Genomic DNA, 19,741 nt, shown 5'->3' on the forward strand with positions numbered 1-19,741 from the left:
AGCCAGGGGGTTTCGACTCACTGGATTCTACTGCTGGGAATGGCTTCCGATGTCATCCAGGTTATCCCCTGTGCTTGATATTTCGCTGGCCTGGTTTGGCATCTTGGGAGCTTGGGTCCCGTTCTAGCTGAAACTGGCATACCTCTCGAGTTGGCGACTGGCGACGCTGTGTTTGGACGCTCTGGCTTCCCCTAAATAGAACCTGACTCCTTGGATGAATCTTGAAATAATATTTGTGTCATTTGTCCTCTCCACTTGCCATGTTTAATTTACGTGCCCTAAAAAAATAATAATAAGACGGTGTATTTAAAGTGCTTAGCCCCATACCTAGCCCATTGTAAATGCTCAATAAAATGTCAGCTGTAGTTTCTGTTCCTTTTATTTCTTAATCCTGGTCAGAGTCAAACTAAACTATCGTTGTGGGTCACAATGTGACGACAGCTAAGCTGTGACCAAGCTAAGCTTTGGAAAGAAAACAAACAAAAAAACAAAACAACAACAAAAAAACCAAAACCAATTACCTACTGTGTGTTCAGGATTCTAATTAGACTATGTTTTTAAAGATTTACATTTAGAAACCACATTTTCATATTCCAACACCCCATGAAAATACCACATACCGGAATTCTTACTGCCTGGAGATTAATATACTTGCAACAATAAAGCCTCCTTTTTGTTTTGTTTTGGTTCTTGTGGAGACCTGAGCCAGTCGTCGGTTTTATCACTTCTTCCTAATAACAAGAAAAAAGAAAACAAAATATACACGCTTGCTTTCCATAGTACACAGGTTCTCACTCAATTCAAATACTTTCTTTCCAAGCACATCAAAAATCAAGAATTTAGGCTGCTGGGTTGGAAATCGCTTTGGGCATGAGGGGGGAATTTTTTTTTTTTCATATTGTCATGTCCGGTACTCTTCCCCTTCTCCCGGGTTTCGTTCACGTTGGACGGAGGAATAGGGAGTGAGAAGAAGGAAGGGGAACGTCGGTGGATGGAAAACATTTCCACACTGGAAGATGCTATTATTACACCTCTGGCAGCTCTGTTCCTGGAGCAGGTACAGACCGAATGCCATTCTGGAAAAAACCTGAGCCCCAGCTACTGGCTTCTAGACACAACAATAACAAAACCCAACTCCATGCAACTTGGGGGAGGTTTGTTTCTACAAGGTGTCCATCCTGTTCCAACAATGGCTCCCGGGTCCCACACCGTGGTCTCGCCGCTCAGCGCTCCTCCACGCCCCCTCCTGGAGAAAGCAAGCGTGTTTCAGAATTAAAGGGCGGCCGAAGTTTTCCTTCCCCTTCAACTCTGTACTCGGGGAACCTCTAAGGCAGAGGGCGCAAAGTTCAGCTTGGGCCCAGATCGCGTCCTTCCCTCTCCCAAAATCCTCTCCTGCACCCTCTTGGATCCGGCGTCCCAAACGACTGCCAGAGACTCTTTCTCTTGGTGCGAAGAAAAAGGACTGGCCAGACTAAAAAGGAAGGGACTTTGGGGAAATGCAGGATTCCAGCCCTGGGCTGCGGCCCGGAGGAGATGATGTCACCGCTCCGGCGAAGCGAGGGCTGGGGGGTGGGGGTGGAGGGGGGGGCGGCCGAGGGGGAGCCCGCGCCGCGCCCGCCGCTGCCAAGGGAGCGTTCGGAGCCCACGTCAGGGGAGGTGTCGGGATAAATAGGGTCCCGCAATGGCCGGGGCCGGCCGCGCTCGGAGCTGCCGGGGCCGGGACTGGAGCTGCCCGGGCGGGTCCGCGCCCCGCAGGCTGAGGGCCGGCGCTGCTCGCGCTCGGTGCGCCGGACGCCGGATACCCCCGGCCGGCCCGCGAGGCCCCGCACCGCCGCCGACGGCAGCGCGGGCGGAGAGCCTCTCCGGTGCCCCGCGGGACTTCCTCCCCGGGGAAGGGAGGGCGAGAGCCTAGGGGGGCAGGGAGCCGAGGGCCCCTTCTGCCTGTCGGGGCGGCGGAGCGCCAGGGCAGTGCCATGCTGCTCTCCGTCCTGGCGGCGTTGTGCCTGGGGCTGCGCCTGGCGCTGGGCGTGCGCGGCGCGCCCTGCGAGCCGGTGCGCATCCCCATGTGCCGGCACATGCCCTGGAACATCACGCGGATGCCCAACCACCTGCACCACAGCACGCAGGAGAACGCCATCCTGGCCATCGAGCAGTACGAGGAGCTGGTGGACGTGAACTGCAGCGCGGTGCTGCGCTTCTTCCTCTGCGCCATGTACGCGCCCATCTGCACGCTGGAGTTCCTGCACGACCCCATCAAGCCGTGCAAGTCGGTGTGCCAGCGCGCGCGCGACGACTGCGAGCCCCTCATGAAGATGTACAACCACAGCTGGCCCGAGAGCCTGGCCTGCGAAGAGCTGCCGGTCTACGACCGCGGCGTGTGCATCTCGCCGGAGGCCATCGTCACCGACCTCCCCGAGGGTGAGCCTGAGCCGGAGGGAAAGGAAGGACCGAGGGGGATGAGGGGGCATTCTTGGCTGTGGCTTCCACGGGAGAACCCACCGGGCGGCCCCTTCTACCGATGCCAGTGGGTGGGTGGGCTGTCGGTCCCCCACCCCCCCCACCCCCGCCACCCAATCTCACTTCCGACAATTGGAGGAGGTGGGAAGGGCGGTGACCTGACGTGGGTACAAGTCTGCTCTCCCTCCAGAAACGTAGGGGGCGGAAGAACACTATGTCCCATAGAGAATGTAAGGGGGGGGGGCGGGTAGGGAGGTGCTTCTAAAGAGAGCCATTAGCATTTTCCTTGACAATGATAGAATAATAGCAACGAACACGTATATAGGTGGGGTCCGAGCTAGCGTTCAGCGCTTTCCGTGTACGGTTTAATGCTTAAAACAGCCCCATCAGGGTTCTCCACTTAGTGCTAGCTCTTGAAAACTCTTTTCGGGGGGGGGGGGAGCAGTAGCAGGCTTCACTCCCCAGGAGGAGTGCAGTTTGTAAATTTAGTCCTTCTGGAAAATTGTGATGTCTGTTTCACGGTCAACATCTTATCTTGCGGCATCTTGGTTAACTGGATATCAACTTCCGCTTCTTTTTTTCGGTCATTTTGCTGCTTTTCTAGGACGAAGGAACAAATTTAAGTCCACTTCTTGAAGTCAAGCCTAAGAATATTTTTGCATGCTTTTTTTATCCCTGACCCAGGTTACTGAACTTTTAAAGAGATTATGCTGTTGCCTTAGTGTAGTTTCTGAGGTTATGTCTCAGAGCATTGTCCGTAACGTGAAGAAAGAGAAGTATAAGGAAGGGAAAATCGAAACTCTTCTCTAATTCAGAGCTTTAGAGAAAAACATATTTGTTGCTTAAATTATATAAATGATAGAGGGTTATGCCTTGGCCGGTGGGGGGTGGGGGGAGTCTTATATAGCTGTGGACTGTTTCTGCACTGGGAAATGAGAGGTGGAGATTTGGAAATATTCGGGATATTTTGATTAGTGTCAACTGTCCACTTGGAAAAACCAACATTTTAAAATGGATTTGGGTGGGAAAGTTAGCTGTATGTGTCAGCCAAGTCAAATGGACGGGCATTCACATCAATTTGTGCTGGATGGGCAAAACCTCACTCAAAAGTCTTCTTTTCTAAGCCCAAGAATGTCTGTATGAAAGAAGTAGTTGACAAGCCGATGCCACTTTTACAATGTAGTATTATTCTTTGGTAACGCCGTGTTAGTTTATTTCTCCAGATGGTTCTTTATTCCAGGGGGTGAACGGGCTAAGTCACTGACCACACCCATGCGGCTGTGTGTGTGTTTCAGACGTTAAGTGGATAGACATCACGCCAGACATGATGGTACAGGAGAGGCCTCTTGATGTTGACTGTAAACGCCTAAGCCCTGGTGAGTTCTTTCTTCTCGAAGTCCCTTTTTTTTTTTTTTGCCTCCTCCCCAGAGTGATTTCCAAACACTTTTCCGACTCTCTGCCTCTCTTTCGTCTCCTTCAGACCGCTGCAAGTGCAAAAAGGTGAAGCCGACTCTGGCGACGTATCTGAGCAAAAACTACAGCTACGGTAAGTCGTCCGATGAAGCCGTTCACTCGACGAGTTGGCCAATTACAAAGCCAGTCACGAAGCCAATCCCAAAGTAAAGAAAGCCAATCCAACGTGGTTCACGATGTGGGTTCTGGAAGGCACAATAACAACTATAAAATGCCTTGCCCTTCTGGGTAAATCAAGCAAAAACAACGTAAATTACCCAGGGAGAACAGCGATGTGGTTCAGGGCTCAAATGTGACATCAAGGTCCTCTTGGTCTCGGTGAGAGGTGCCACTCAGCCAGGACAGCCCAACTGACTTTTTCTCTTCCTGAGGTTTCCTTGCTGCAGGAAGGATGGGTGAGTGATCCATGGATTTGATTATCTGAGGCCCAGAGGCCCAGGAACTAAGACCTGCCCATGTTTCTTTTTAGTTATAAACACTTATAGATATTTAACACCTAAAAGGAACTGTAGAGAAATAGGTTAATCATGAGACCCTCTGGCTATAAGTATTGACATCGTTTAAATGCCCTCCTCTCTTATTTGAAAGAACAGTCAACACGGCTATTTTCAGTTTTTTTAAGTAAATGTAATTCTACTGTTCTCATTTGAAAGTAAATTTAATTGAAAATATGTTCTTTTAAAATATCTGAGTTGTTTTATGTTCCTTTGCATTTCTTTTTTTTTTTTTTTAATGTTTATTTATTTATTTCTGAGAGAGAGAGCAAGAGAGTGAGCAGGGGAGGGGCAGAGAGAGAGGGAGACAGAATCCCAAGCAGTCTCCCTGCTATCAGCACAGAGCCCAATGCGGGACACGAACTCACAAACCTTGACATCATGACCCGAGTTGAAACCAAGAGCCGGATGCTTAACCGACTGAGCCACCCAGGCACCCCCCCCGCTTTGCGTTTCTTAAATTACTTCTGCTGGAATAACAGAACTGTCTTGGCAAAATGGTCATTTTATTTGTTAACTTTGTTTTCCATATTTCAAACTGAAATTTGACATCATAAACCTTATCTTACATATCGCATGTGAAAGTAGGAAGATCGTGGCAATATAAAGGGCTGAAAAAATAACCTCTTAGTGAAGTTGTTAGATTTGAGATTATAGCCAATGTGGGTAACTCTACCAAAAAAAGAAAAAAAAAAACAACTGACTTTTCCGGTAGCTTTTATTGTTGTCGTTTGAAAACTGTTCTTTGTAGATATTACGTTAATCTAAACGATTTTGCCCCTCCTCTGACACTATCCAGCCCTAGTTGCTAATCTGAGTTTCACTGTCTTGCTGTCCATGGTGTCATTTGCCACATAACTTCTTTGAGGATGAAACCATTTTCTATTTAAGTCTGTTGCCTTCTTCCTAAACAAGCTCTCTAGGACGGAATCCAAGACAGAGATCCATGCTAGGCTGATTACAATTCCATGGAAGGCAGTAATAGCAAGGGACCAAAAGGGCCAGAATTTTAAGCTTGATCAGACAATGATTACTTAACAGCTATCCGTAATAACAGTTATACATCTGCTCGCCGCAGACCTCGCTTTGACAGTCTGTGAAATTAAAGGATTAAGAATAGTGATCTTCAGAGACTCTGTCCAGGTCACAAATGTTACAGCTTTAATAACTTCCTTTGGAAGACAGGAAGTCCCAGCATCAGACGGGCTGTTGGACCATACAAATTGTAAAGTGGCTTGTGACTCTGAGAACATACGATTCTCACTTCCGATAATCACAAGGCAGAGTCTACTTTTTTCTATGAAATTTTTACTGACGTTCTATGTAACTGAATCTCCTGATATGTTCTCGGCAAACAAACGTCCAAACAAAACTGACATCAGGTTTTTAAGGCTGAGAAAAACCTGCAAGGTTCTCTTTTCACACCCTCGCTGTAGCCCAGTGAGGAGCAGCCGCTGACCCAGAGGCAGAGCCCAGACCGAGCCCGCCTGTCGCTTTGCTCTTACGTCTTGCAGGCTGATCCAGAACTTTAAAGACAATGCTGACAGTATGATTGTGTGGGCTTTTGGCCTGCATCTGGGCAGCTTGGACATGACCATAATTACAGGAGGGATTCTTTAAGAGAGGCTCAGGGCTTGGCGTGAATACACCATCCCTATTTGTCTGCAGAGGCCTCATCAACACTTCCATCAATTTTTAAATTGCAGTCATTCACGCCAAAATAAAAGCTGTGCAGAGGAGCGGCTGTAACGAAGTAACGACCGTGGTGGACGTGAAAGAGATCTTCAAGTCCTCGTCACCCATCCCTCGGACGCAGGTCCCGCTCATTACCAATTCTTCCTGCCAGTGCCCCCACATCCTGCCCCATCAAGACGTACTCATCATGTGTTACGAGTGGCGCTCCAGGTAGGCACGGAGCGGGAGGGAGGAAACCGCACACTGCTTAATGGAAGCATGAATCCCATTTACCAGTCGTGGTGTTTTTTGTTGTTTTTTTTTTTTAACGGCGCCAGTAGTTCTTTTTACAAAGGCAGTTTAAGGGGCGCCTAGGTGGCTCGGTAGGTTGAGCACCCGACTCTCGATTTCGGCTCAGATCATGATCCCAGGGTTGTGGGATCGAGCCCCACGTCAGGCTCTGTGCTGAGTGTGGAGCCTGCTTAAGATTCTCTCTCTCTCTCTCTCTCTCTCTCTCTCCCCCTTCTTTCTAAATAAATAAATAAATAGACAATTTAAAAATAGTTCAGTAAATAAAAATACACTTTCAACAGATGCCTCTGTTGCGATAATCACATAGCCTAACTATCATTTAATTCCCCGTGGCATTAAGGAACAGTAGGAATATGAGTATTTGAATGGGATGCTTAAAAATCAATTTCAGAATTCGTTAAAGGACTTCAAAAATCATAGGCAGATAAATTACTATGAGTGAAAACAATTCTTTTCAAATGATTCAAATCAATCTTGGTGTGGCAAATACTTAATTTTTTTAAAGAGCTCTTTAATGATCAGGTAAAGACGGCCATTTGAGACGACAGGTCCACATTTTCCTTACACACAATATAAGTACATGACATTTGTTTGATAGATCATTGCGTACACACACACATTCGCACTCACGCTCACCCACATATATCCGCGTACCTCTAGCTGGGAGTGTGTTTCCCCACATCTCTTTTCTTGGCATATTTTTATATATTGGTACATTCCTTAGAATGTAAAAATCAAACTCTTCAGACCAGGGTGCGGGATGGGCCCCCTAACTGGCTACAGTATACATCTCCAACAGAATCATTCCTATTTTATATAACCAGTCTTCCCTTTAATTCCCTGCCATTAATGCTCATCTGTTTCTTCTGGGTACAGCTGTGGACTGTTTTTTCAAAACACCTTTTGCAACTGACCTCACTTGAATACCTTCCTGATCTGTATTCTGTCTTTCCTGATCTGTACCCTCCCTTGGGTACCCTTGGCTTTTTTTTTTTTCCTTTAATGTTTATTTATTTATCTTGAGAGAGAGCAAAGGAGGGGCAGAGAGAGAATCCCAAGCAGGCTCCGTCCCGGTCAGCGCAGAGCCTGACTCGGGGCTCGATCCCACGATTGTAAGATCATGATCTGAGCTGAAGTCAAGAGTTAGACACTCAACCGACTGAGCCACCCAGGTGCCTCATGGGTATTCTTGGCTTTCAAACTGTTCTCCTTATATCTTGTCTCTCTAAAGAACGAATGTTGACTGAATGTTGCTGGGCTCTTCTCTCGCATGGTGTTTGTACCTGCTACAGGACTAGGTGCAGTTCTGGGAATGTACCAGACTGCTAGTCATCAAATTCTATTTGGATTCCCATCATCCTTTCTGTTCATTTATAGATTTAATGGCATTCTGATGAAAATACCAATAAAAAATATTTTCGAATGATCGGGAGTTGTGTCTTCACACAACGATCATTTGGAAGCACAAACTGGCAAGGGCGTGTAAGCGACATTTTGAAAATAACCGTTTGGAAGGAAATCGGTTTCTGCCTTAGGAGAAACAGAAAACTGGAACAAAGCTAGACTGCTAAAACCATGTGGCGCAAGAGTAGACATGCAGATAAATAAAACAGAGGAAGCATTCTTGAGACAGATGCTAATGCATAAAGTAACGTATTAGGAAGGAAAAAGGGCAAATCAATTAGACGTGAGTATATTAGTTAGTAAATGTTGCAAATGTTTTTATTTGGAAAAATAGTACATATTTTCACTTTATACTAATACCATAAAATGAATTTCAAATGGATTCAAGAGATATTTTTTAAAACTTAATCATAGAGGGTAAAATTAGGTGAATAGATAGATGTATGAAATCTGAATAACAAAATACTTTGCAAACATGAAATTAATGTAAAAAATTACAAGAGGAAATGTCCATACATACCTTTGATGACATTATATCATGGACATAAAAATCACCAAAGAAAGCCAATAAAAGTTGAGAAAGATACTTGCAATAGTTATGGCAAAGGGGGAGTAGCCTTAAAGAGTTCATGTAAGTTAATATTTAACACATTAAGACGACAATATATAAATAATATGTACATAAATCTATATGGACACGTTCCAGAAGAAATACAAATAGTAAATAAATTTACCTCTTTAATTCTCCAATCCAGAGTAAAACATGATCTGAATGAAAGTTCAACCATTCTGAAAACGATTTAGAAAACTTTGAGAAAGTACATACTCTTGGACCCAGTAATTCTACTTTAAGAAATCTGTCCTAAGGAAATAATAAGCCAGTGCACACTAGTAAATATACAAGGATATTCAACAAAAAGCTGTTAATAGTAGCAAAGCAATGAAAGGGATTCAACAGTAGGGAAAGGTCTAAGTATCATTATTGCAATATTATATGGTTATTAAAGCCGTATTCTAATTATATGAGAAAATGCATATAATAGAATGATAAAAAGAAAGGTACAGTGTGATCTAAATATATAGTGTGATTTAAGAATATAGGTACAAGGCAGAATAAAAGGAAATGCTAGTAAAATATAAATGGGGGATATGTGGATTGTAGAGTTAAGGGTTATAAAGAATTTTGATTTGTAGGGGCACCTGGGTGGCTCAGTTGGTTAAGCATCTGATTCTTGATTTTGGCTCAGGTCATGATCGCACAGTCGTGAAAAGGAGCCTCACGTCTTATGCTTAGCATGGAGCCTGATTAAGATTTTCTTTCTCTTCCTCTGCCCCTCTCCCTGGCTTGCACACTCTGTCTCTGTCTCTAAAAAAAAAAGAAAAGGAAAGGAAAGGAAAGGAAAAGAAAGAAGAAAAGAAAAGAAAAGAAAAAAGGAAAAAAAGAAAAGAAAAAGAAAACAACGAATTTTGGATTTGACAATTTTTTTGTATTTTTTTTAACTTTTTCCTTTCATAGTCGGAATTGCTTAAAATAAATTCCTTTTTTTTTTTCAGGATGATGCTTCTTGAAAACTGTTTAGTTGAAAAATGGAGAGACCAACTTAGTAAAAGATCCATAGTAAGTATAATTAGCAACCCTGCACATATGGATTTAAGCGCAGGTAAAGAAATTCTACAGAACTGGGGATTCTTCCTTCACCTTCTTCCATCTCCAGGCTCTCATAGGAGGTTGAAATAGCATCAGTATTTGTCTTTCGAATAAGTAGTTAAGAACAAAGTTATTCTCACTTCAACCTCAAAGATGATTTTGTTACACTCAATCTTCATCTAATGGTTATTTCCAGATTAAATTAGCGTTTGTTTGTTTTTTTTGGTTTTTGTTTTTGTTTGTTGTTTGTTTGTTTTTAACTATTTTAGCAAACAGGCACTTGAGCAGAGTTCACATCCAGTGGGATTAAAACAGACATATACATGTAAGGATGTGAACCCACAATTCTAAAATCCATGCTACTGTCTCTGTACAAAGCATAATCTCTCCCCATATTTAAAATAGTTTTGAGACTTTTGTCAAAATAAATTATATATACCAACTATAATCATTTTGTGGCCAAATCCATGATTTTTGGTGGTATCATCATGGAAATATTCGCAATGCAATTAGAGGATTAGAATAATTTTTTGCCCAGAGATATGCTGTCACACCAGAACTAAAGAAATCAGGTCATTGGTTTGAAATGTTTTTAAAGCATTCCCTCTCCTGTAAATACGTTTAGATAGATGTAGGAGAATTTGTGCTGTCAGGTTCACAAAAGGTCCTACTACTGCCTGTGCGAGGAAGAAGTCTATGTTAATACTGACTTAATGGAGAAGGTAGTTTGAACATAGCCTCGTCTACTCTGTGCATTTCAGAATAACATGACTTCCATCTGAGCTGAAAACCGTGGAGCTGTCAGGAGCACGCTTAGCCTTACTGGACAGAAGATTCTAGCAGGATGGGTTATCTGGTTTCCAAGACTACAGTGGATTAGAGGCATCAGTGTAGAAAGCAAGTCCACCATGAGAACCTGGGAGGAGAGAAAGCTTTCAAGAATCAAAGCTATTTAGAGGCCCCTGGGTGGCTCAGTGGGTTGTCTGACTTCAGCTCAGGCCGTGATCTCACGGTTTATAGGTTTGAGCCCCGCTTTGGGCCCCACACTGACAGCATGGTGTCTGCTTGGGATTCTCTGTCTGCCCCTCCCCCACCAGCGCTTTCTCGCTCTGTCTCTCTCTCTCTCAAAAATAAACTTTAAAAAAATAATTAGGGGCGCCTGGGTGGCTCAGTCAGTTAAGCGTCTGACCGGCTCAGGTCATGATCTCGTGGTTCGTGGGTTCAAGCCCCGCATCGGGTTCTATGCGGACAGCTCGGAGCCTGGAGCCTGCTTCAGGTTCTGTGTCTCCCTCTCTCTCTGCCCCTCCCCTGCTCACACTCTATCAAAAAATGAATAAACATTAAAAAATTGTTTTTAAATATTAAAAGAAAAGAATCCTAGCTGTTTGGGCCATTCACTTTTGCAGCAAATATTCTAATAAACTTCAGTAAGAATTCGAAGATATCACCATATAGTAGCAAATGTAAGATGTTTACTATTTTAGAACACATTAGAGTTGTGCCCTGGGAAGGTGGGGACAGTGTTTCTCATTTCATTGTATTTCTAGTGCCTAGAGCAATGTCTGGCCTGTGGTCATGCTCAAACTCTTTGCTGAATGAAATATAACAAAGTAGGGGCATTTGTACAATAAAAAGCAGTGTCTATTCAAGGAGCCTTTTTCAGTTTTTTCTTACATGCAGCTACTTAAATAAATAGTATTTCTTTCTATAATAAGAGGTATATCTTTTTCTATCAAGGAAACAACTACCTAGAATGCCTCATTTCTCCTGGGTTCTGGGTAGCTAGCACTTGAGTGGATTACTAGACGTGAGTGGGGTCTCTGTTTTCCTTCTGATGTAAGAGAATTAGGTGAGCCCATCCATAAATGTGGGAATAGACCTTTGGACTTCCTAGTGAGGCTGGATAAATTTCTGCTCTTAGCCATATGTCAGAGCGTTTTTAGAAGGCTTTGCTGTGTAGGGATGTTGCATCATAGGACCTGTGGGCTGGGGCCTCGGGCTCTGGAGTCAGACTGGGTGAATTTGAATCCCAGCTCCGACATTTATCAGCTGTGTGACCATCTATAAATAAGCTCTGTGTGCTTGTTTCCTGGTCATGACCATGGTGTCCACCTAGAAGGGCTGTTGTTTCAGTGAAACGAACGCTTATCAAAACTTCCTCCCATACTGAGCCCTTCTAGAATCATCTGGTATATGATAAGCGCTCAATAACGGAGGGTAGCTATTTTATTTGCTGTCACGATTCATAGATTACAGTGGGGAAAAAATTGCATTAATTCTGATATTAGGGCAACAGCATGACATGATGAGATGCATCTGATGGTCATGTGTGCAAATTGCCTCCCAGCAGTGGGAAGAGAGGCTCCAGGAGCAGCGGAGGACAGTTCAGGACAAGAAGCGAATGGCTGGGCGTACCGGTCGTAGCAACGCCCAGAAACCAAAGGGAAAGCCACCCTCTCCCAAACCGGCCAGCCCCAAGAAGACCGTCAAAGCTAGGAGTGCCCAGAAGAGAACAAACCCGAAAAAAGTGTGAGCCACCTGCTTTCCAGAATGGAGACTGCCTCTCAGAATGAGGCCAGGCGCCCCCCAGCCAGCCTGGGGGGGCGAGGTGCCCCTCTCCTCGCCTTAACGACTGCAGTCCTCCCCATAGACACACCGTACAGCAGTTTTCTTAGTGATACGCTTCAATTTTTTCTTTTTAAGCCACCACAAAACCCTAGTGGTATGTATGTCCTTTGGTATGGAAGGTATATGAAAGCTGAGAGCTGGTGGACAAAGCTTCTCGCGGCATTCAGAGTAGACTTCGTGGTGCGTGGTCTGTGAGATCTCTGGGTGGGGAAAGGATGCTTTGGTCCTTACCATTTGACCTAATATGTGCATTGTAAAATGAATGCCATATTACAAACAAACTCCCCCCCCCTTTTTTTTTACAATATGTTGTATTTCAGCTTGACTTCTGTCGTTAGAACGTTCGTCATGTTTCAGAATGTGATTGAAAATGCAATGATTCTAAGGAGGGAAGCAAGAGGAATGAAGAATGAATGTCTTAAAAGATCTTTCTATGTTTACTGTTTGCACAAGAAATTCTGTGATGAAAGGGAATTTTCAAACAATCTAGAAAAGTAGGATATGGAAAACTGTAATGTTTGTTTTTGGTTTTGTTTTTGTTTTTTTTACAAAGAAGCCTTTCACCTAGAGTTTTTAGCTAGACACACTCTAGAAACTAAAATAATAATGATGATAACTAAATAAATAAAAGGGAAAGGCAGACATACCACATCCGGATCCTTATTTTCTGGTTACCACGCCGTTGGGTGGAAAGGCTCTGCATTTACATTCCTTGACGCTTCTCGTTAGTAACCATTACATGGCACCAGAAACAGAGTGTGTTTCTCCTCTGATGCTTTATATGCCAACGACTCCACCCCCAAGAATTTCACACGGGTGTATGTGATGCTCATGTCATTTCCCAGGATGCCCTAGGCATCTTGATGCCAAGCCTGAAAGAATTTTCTCTCTGCTGGTAGCTGGTGCTTACAGAGGTGCTGTGGGCCCAGTGTGGGAGGGCCAGGACTCCAAAGCCCCTGGTTCTCAGCCACTGCCCCACACCAGCTCTGCCCCTGGAAAGGCAACTACGTTCACTCTTCCATTCAAAGATGTAGAGGAATGACCTGAAAGCTTACATAGAAAATCTCCTTTAGGTTTACCATTGCCCCTGCTTCTCAGAGAAGGAGTAAGTGACATGTTGCACTCACACAAGATCATTAGACACATGATCTAATCTCACCTCTGTAAGCCACTGGGACGCAGAAATGAGGTGTGTGGGTAACCCAGGGGAGAGTGGAGAAATGGGGTTAGTAAGAATGCCGGCATGGGCTCCCCTCTCTTCCTAAAAGTGTAACAGGACGCCTGTGTCACCACCACCCCAGGGCGGCAGAGTTAAAGGAATCCAGTAGATGGACTGACACAAGGGTACCAGGAAACACTCGGTGTATGTTTCTGCTATATGAAAGGCCAAACTTCCTTGGCCCTTAAGGACTGCTGGATACATGTTTAGCAGAGCATCCAAAGAAAGGCCATTAAAAGGCCCTGGCAGCCTAGCTTACCTCCTTAGCATTGTAGGGCTTCTTCGGGGAAGGGAATCAGAAATGGAACTCTTCGTGGGAATGGAGAAACAAACACATATGAAAAAACAAAAGTAAACACTATTTTCAGTGCAATACTGAATACAAATAAGAGTTTGGAGATGACTACATACTCAAGCACTGTTTACTTAAAATATTTAACTGAAATCATATACTGAATATTACACAAAACTTGCTACTTCATTAGGAACAACGATACATTATATGATACTTAACTGTGCACCTTTATACATCATACAATATGTAATCGGTGTATCAGTTTGATTAATCGATAAAAGAGTTAAGCAGGCCTCCAGTTATTATGAAAAAGTCAAAAACATCAGCCCACACTAAGAGTAATATAACAAGTGTGGTAGTGGTCTTTGTGTGAGGATCAGAGATTTATTTTTCTCCCTTAAATATTTTCTCCATCCAAATACATGTGAGAGGAGGTAAATATTAATATGCGGAGAGGAAAGCTGAGGTATTGAAATGAGAATTATTTGAAGGTTGGATTGTTTATGTGAGGAAAAAATAGCATTTTTGCAACATTTTGATCAACAAATTTCATAATTAAGGACAATGGGAGGCATTTACTTTTTCAATAATTTTGTTGGTCTTTCAATAATAAACATGTATTTTCTAGAAAGTATTTAATACGTGCATAGAATACAAGTAGTGGAATTATAATCCTACCTAATCCTATTCATCACTATGCAGAGGTGATTGCTGTTAGTATTTTGGTGTACAATTGTCCAGGTGTTTCTTATGCATTTATATAATGATTTGAGTAAAAAAAAAAAAAAAAAAAAAAAACCAGGAGCTTATTATACATACTGTTCATTAACCTTCCTTCTTCACTCAGCCTCTTATTGAGATGAGTTCTCATGTCAATAAAGCTGATGCCACCTCATTTATAATGGCTCCGTTGTAGTCCGTGGTTGCTTTGCTCTACCAACCCTTACGTTATGAGGCATTGATGTTGTTTCTTAACTGAACATACTGAATAACTGAGTCAACATCTTGATAACTAATATCTGTGCACATCCTTCATTGGTCCCTTGGGATAAGTCAGTTTAAGTAGCACTGCTGGGCCATGGAGTTATGTTCACCGAGGAAAGTCCTTGATTATGGTGTCAATTATCCATCAGGATATTGGACCACAGATAGGTAAAAATGTTGACTCTCCAAATCCTCACTAAGATTGTTTTGCCCTGCCAATATTTCTTTATAAATCTTAGCTGGAAACCAGATGTCGTCTTGGGCAAAGCCCTGCTCTTCCTCTGTGAGCTATCACTGACCACATTCTCAACACTCCAAATACTCAGGAAGCTGGGGAATGAGTGATGAAGGACTTCAAAGAGGATATAGTTGATGGACAGATAGATGATTGATAGATAGATTCTGATGAGATGATTGATAGATGATGATAGATGGCAGATAAGATAGATGATAGATAAGATAGATAGACTGATAGATAAGATAGATGACATAGATGGTAGATGATACATAGATGATAGATGGTGATGATAAATTAGATGATAGATGATAGATAGATAGATAGATAGATAGATGATAAATCTCTTGACTTGGGAAAGTCTATACAACCTCCTCAATCTTTTTAATGATTCAAATTTAGGAATATAACCGGTCAGCTAGAGAAACCAAAGAATTAGGGTGTAACAGACATGTCAGTAGATTTGCTCTCAGTCCAGCCTTCTTTTAAGATACATGAGAATTTGGATAAATAACCTTAGTTTTTTACTTTTTAGTTAAAACCAATGCAGTGTGAACACACTTTTGGTTTCTGTCCTTGGATACTTAAAGAACTATCCATTGCAAGCTTACAATAAAACTCCTTTACTTGAACTAGCTTTAGGGTACTTTTGTTGGGTGGAACTAGTTCCTAAATAAAAAAGAAGGGCATGTGGTTGGGGTTTTTTTTTGTTGTTGTTTTTTTTTTTTTTTTGTCTTTTGCTTTTTGTTTTGGCTTTGGGGGGTTGGTTTGTTTTGTTTTGTTTTGTTTTTTTAACCACAAATTTCTACCTGCTGTTATCACCAACTCAAAAAGCAAAAGTGGTTATTTGGAAGTGTGCAATGAGAAAGTTGAATGGGACCTTAGAACTCATAAGCCAGCCCAAAAGAGAAAGGCTATCCTAGGGCTTATCTGACACCTCACATGTTGCTAGAGAAAGATCTGGGCCCCCAGAGTTACTCAATTTTAACTTAACAGGCCAAAGTGCTCTGCTTGGTCAGTAACATTGGCCCGGCTATTCGAGGGAAGGCTCATGTATCACCACACAAAGAGCAATAGGAACCAATCATTGCTTCGGTTATAGAATAATATACACCAATACTGATCATGTTTCCTAATGGGAAAGTAATTCTTGAAAAGCATTTTACTCTAAAAGATGTATCATGTAACAATGACAGCCATGTCAACCAAAAATGTTAGTGAATTGTCAACTTGGTGACTTAACTGATAAGCAAGCAATGATGTGTTCTTCAGATCGAGGGAGTATGTGGGATTGTGTATTTACCTTAACATTAGTATTCCAAAGGAACGCTCGACCCTAGGATGGCAATGAAATATCCCCCCTTTTTGTTATTCAAACAACAGAGATAAGTGGAGAAAAGACAGAGAGAAAAGTACTCCAAATGTTAAAATCAGCATTTTGATGCCAACCTTCCAGACTCTCTCTGTTTGAGTATATGAATAGAATAATGTAACATGACTGCCTTTCCATATAAAGAAATAAAACTGTATTTTCATTTTCTACAACCACATAGTTTAGAGGTACCAGAGTTTATTTTGCCAGTTACTTGTGAGCAGGGATGTTTAAATGTGGTTCCTAAGGCACGCCAGATTTTTGTGACACAAATAATTTTCCACTCGGATTGAATTTTCAGGACGAGGAAAAAAAAAAAAGGGCACAAGAGCACAAAGTGTAAGTGCTTTTGCGTATTTTGTTACTTTTAGTACATGTTACTTTTAGAAGATGCTACAAAAATATCATGAGAAAGAGAAAAAGGGAACGAGAACAAAATGGAAAGTCGTATGGCTGTAAGCCATGTAGACACGTAAACATGGAAACAGCTTCGTCGATGACATGTATGTTGATCTGGGTCCTCAGAGAAGCAGGCACAAAATGGAGTTAAGCATGGAAGGATTCCATTCGAGGAAACACCTACTGAGAGAGACGGGAGGGGAGATGAGCAGGGCTGGCAGAACAGACAACGGGAGGGAAGAGAGGTTGAGTGGATGCACTCCAGACTTCCTCGATGTCTTAAGGAGAATTTGGCAAGGCTATTGGGGAGCGTTGAGACAAGCGAGACATCCAGTCCCTCATCTCCCGGGAGCAGCTCTGCCCTCGTGTCCTGCCTCACTCGGTCATGGATGGCAACCAGTCCATGGAAGCCTGGTCTTGGCACAATGTTAGCAATGCATTTCAGACCATGGTGTCTGGATACCTGGTCAGTAACGGTCCCCATGGTTGGTGTCGAGCAACAAATGTTCCAGTCAACTTTGGAAATTGCCATCTATAAACTATTTGAATCTGTAAAACCCCAAAACTTCAATGTCTTCACGTCTTTTTTGTTTTACTTCAAATTTATTGAAGGGAAAATGTGCCGATCACAGCTACAGTCTTACGGTATTCACCCTTCTACTTAAGAGAGGTTTCTTTGTACTAGAATGTAAAGAATGGCAGTTAGGAGGTAGTTAACAAGGCAATTCATGGCAGTAATAAAGTCCATGATGTGTAATTTTGCCTTTACAGGTCCACACAGTGTCAGCACAAAAATATAAGCATCAGTGTATCTAGCTCAATATTTGTATGAGATCCATTTTCTAACTGGATAATCCTAAAATATGTAGCTGGAATATCTAGATGAGAACCACTTTATAATGGTGAGCGTGGATCGCATTAGTGATGTACTTTGAAAGGGAAAATGAGCATACTTCATTAGCAATGAAATTTAGCTAACAGGGAAGACTCATACCCAGAGGGCCGATTCCAAGCGTCACAACATTGTAACAACATGAATCACATGATGAAGTGCAAAGAACTTGGATTCAGCAAAAAATGGTATTATGAATAAAATTCCATCATGGTATCAAGGGATATCTCAAATGCTGTTGTTGAACCAAACTGATGCATTTTTTAAAACTTCATTAACATTTTTAGTCTTGTAAGAATTTCAAATATTTATTATGTCATTGAAATATTTCGGCCGCTGAAGATCACATGAACAATTGCTTAGTCAACTTTCTCCCTTTATTAAAAGCATTAAAAAAACTGACCTTGGAGGTCATCCAAAGTAGTTTCCAAGGGATGAGCAAGTTCAAACACAGTTCAGGCAAGAATCAGTACCAGGGGCATCCACCCCAGTGAGCAAAAAGGGCACCAACAGAGTCCGGGAAGAGGGCCATAGAATGGGGCATAGTATATTTTAGGAAACCCGTCCATGTTCCTGAGGGAATCTATTTACAGAGAATGGGATCCAATCAGAGGATTCTGGAATGTATTCGGCTCCAACCAAGAATGCTTCAGGTCTCCTGTCTTAAAAGGTGGCTATAGGGACGAAGTGGGGCGATCAAAAAACCTGTGGCTTCAGGGTCAAGTTGCATAAGAGAGCCAGTCCTAAAAGAAAGGGGTTGTTTTGTAGAGTGGAATTCATAATCCAATTCTGTCCTCAATTGCTTCAGCCTCAGTGGCTGAGATTTCTGAGACAGGTGCTTTCTGTCCAGCTGAGATTCAAGATCGGCCCACTGAGCTGGGGCGCTGACAACTTTCTAGCCTCTTCTAACCTTTCTTCCGCAGGGGCAAGAAGATATTCGCAGGTCCTGCCAACCCCAGCTCCCATGTGCCTGCCTCACGGTGCTGCCACCCACTAACTTCAATCTCAAGACCAGCACCAACACAAATTAAGGTTTAATTGAGTATATCTCTTTTGGCGTTGATTAGTGGATTTCTGACCACTTAGCTTAAAAGGGATTCTATAATCCTAAAGAAATACCCTTTCCTTATCTATGTCTTGCTTATAAAAATCGTCATATAGAGAAGAACACATATATAGACAACTGAGGGAAACATGCCATCTGCTGGTGAAATATGTTGTTAATTTTGTTGCTTTAATGCTTTTGAAGTTCTGGACGGTTCCAGAGTGTGCCACTTGACAGCTAATAGTATTTGATCTGAAGGAGTGGGGAATATGAAGGAAGTAGGGTGAAGATTTTTACTCTACTTATTTTTCTGCACAATAAAAAAAAAAGCCAGTAATTGATTTACCCTAGTTTTTTTTTTAACGTGTTCTGAAGAAAAATTGAGAAATATCCTTACTGTTAATTCACACGTGCTTCTCAAACATAATGTTGGAACACTAGAGTTTTGAGGTGAGCAAGGTGTTACTAATACTAAATAATCAAGAGGTGATGTCAGCAAGATGGCAGCGTAGGAAGCCCTGGACCATCCTTCCCTCTGCAAATTCACCAACTCAACAACAGTCCATGAACAAATTTCCTTTGCAAGCACTCCAGGAACTAAGTGGAAAGTTCCTGCACTCGAGGTGACTGTGAAGCCAGAATCCCCAAAGCCAGTAGAGAGATTTGGGATCCCCCCTGCCCAGAGTCCCTGCATCCGGCACAGCAGCATATGATCAGGAAGAAACCCCCTAACTCTTGGCTTCTCCCAAGGGGAGGAAGGAATTGGTTTGGGTGTCCAGTGCCCCAACTTTCCTGAGAGGGATCCCAGAGGACTAGCCTAGGTCTTGTCAGCCTTGGAGCTTGGATGGATCTACCACAGAGGAGTACAGAGAAGGCAGACACCATAGCTTCCCCTTCTTCCCAGTGCAGAGAGAGCAGATAAGAAAGTCCAGGTCTGGAGAGGGGCATCTGGTAAAAGCAGCAGGGCTACATGGGATTTGGCCCTAACAATCTGTCCAGCCTCTGCAGCAGGAGGTACGGCAGAGGGAACCGATTGCCCCAGGCAGATGGCCAGTTGGTCGGGGTGGCTGTGGCCACACAGGCCTACAGGGCATGGATACCCAACACTAGGTTGTGGGGGAGCAAACTGCACACTGCCATGTGACTCCCAGAATCCAGGCAGGCCAGGTCCCCATCCCCATGTCTGGACTGTGTAGACAGGAGGCTGAGT

The 19,741-nt window shown here is 43.1% G+C and overlaps 1 protein-coding gene across 2 annotated transcripts; it reads left to right on the forward strand.

Annotated features, from left to right (window-relative positions):
• The first annotated feature begins 1,770 nt into the window (after positions 1 to 1,770).
• Positions 1,771 to 12,736, forward strand: SFRP4 (secreted frizzled related protein 4). 2 transcript variants are annotated; one of them, XM_042914954.1, is made up of 6 exons: positions 1,771 to 2,418; positions 3,753 to 3,833; positions 3,938 to 4,003; positions 6,131 to 6,329; positions 9,369 to 9,432; positions 11,810 to 12,736. In XM_042914954.1, exons 1-6 carry the CDS (start codon positions 1,974 to 1,976, stop codon positions 11,993 to 11,995), a joined length of 1,041 nt encoding a protein of 346 aa, XP_042770888.1. In that variant the 5' UTR covers positions 1,771 to 1,973; the 3' UTR covers positions 11,996 to 12,736. The 2 variants fall into 2 exon arrangements, with proteins under 2 accessions (XP_042770888.1, XP_042770898.1); XM_042914964.1 differs by lacking the exon at positions 11,810 to 12,736 and adding an exon at positions 10,224 to 10,466.
• The last annotated feature ends 7,005 nt before the right edge of the window (positions 12,737 to 19,741 follow it).

The sequence above is a fragment of the Panthera leo genome, chromosome A2 (assembly GCF_018350215.1).
Source record: "Panthera leo isolate Ple1 chromosome A2, P.leo_Ple1_pat1.1, whole genome shotgun sequence".
NCBI classification, from domain to species: domain Eukaryota; kingdom Metazoa; phylum Chordata; class Mammalia; order Carnivora; family Felidae; genus Panthera; species Panthera leo.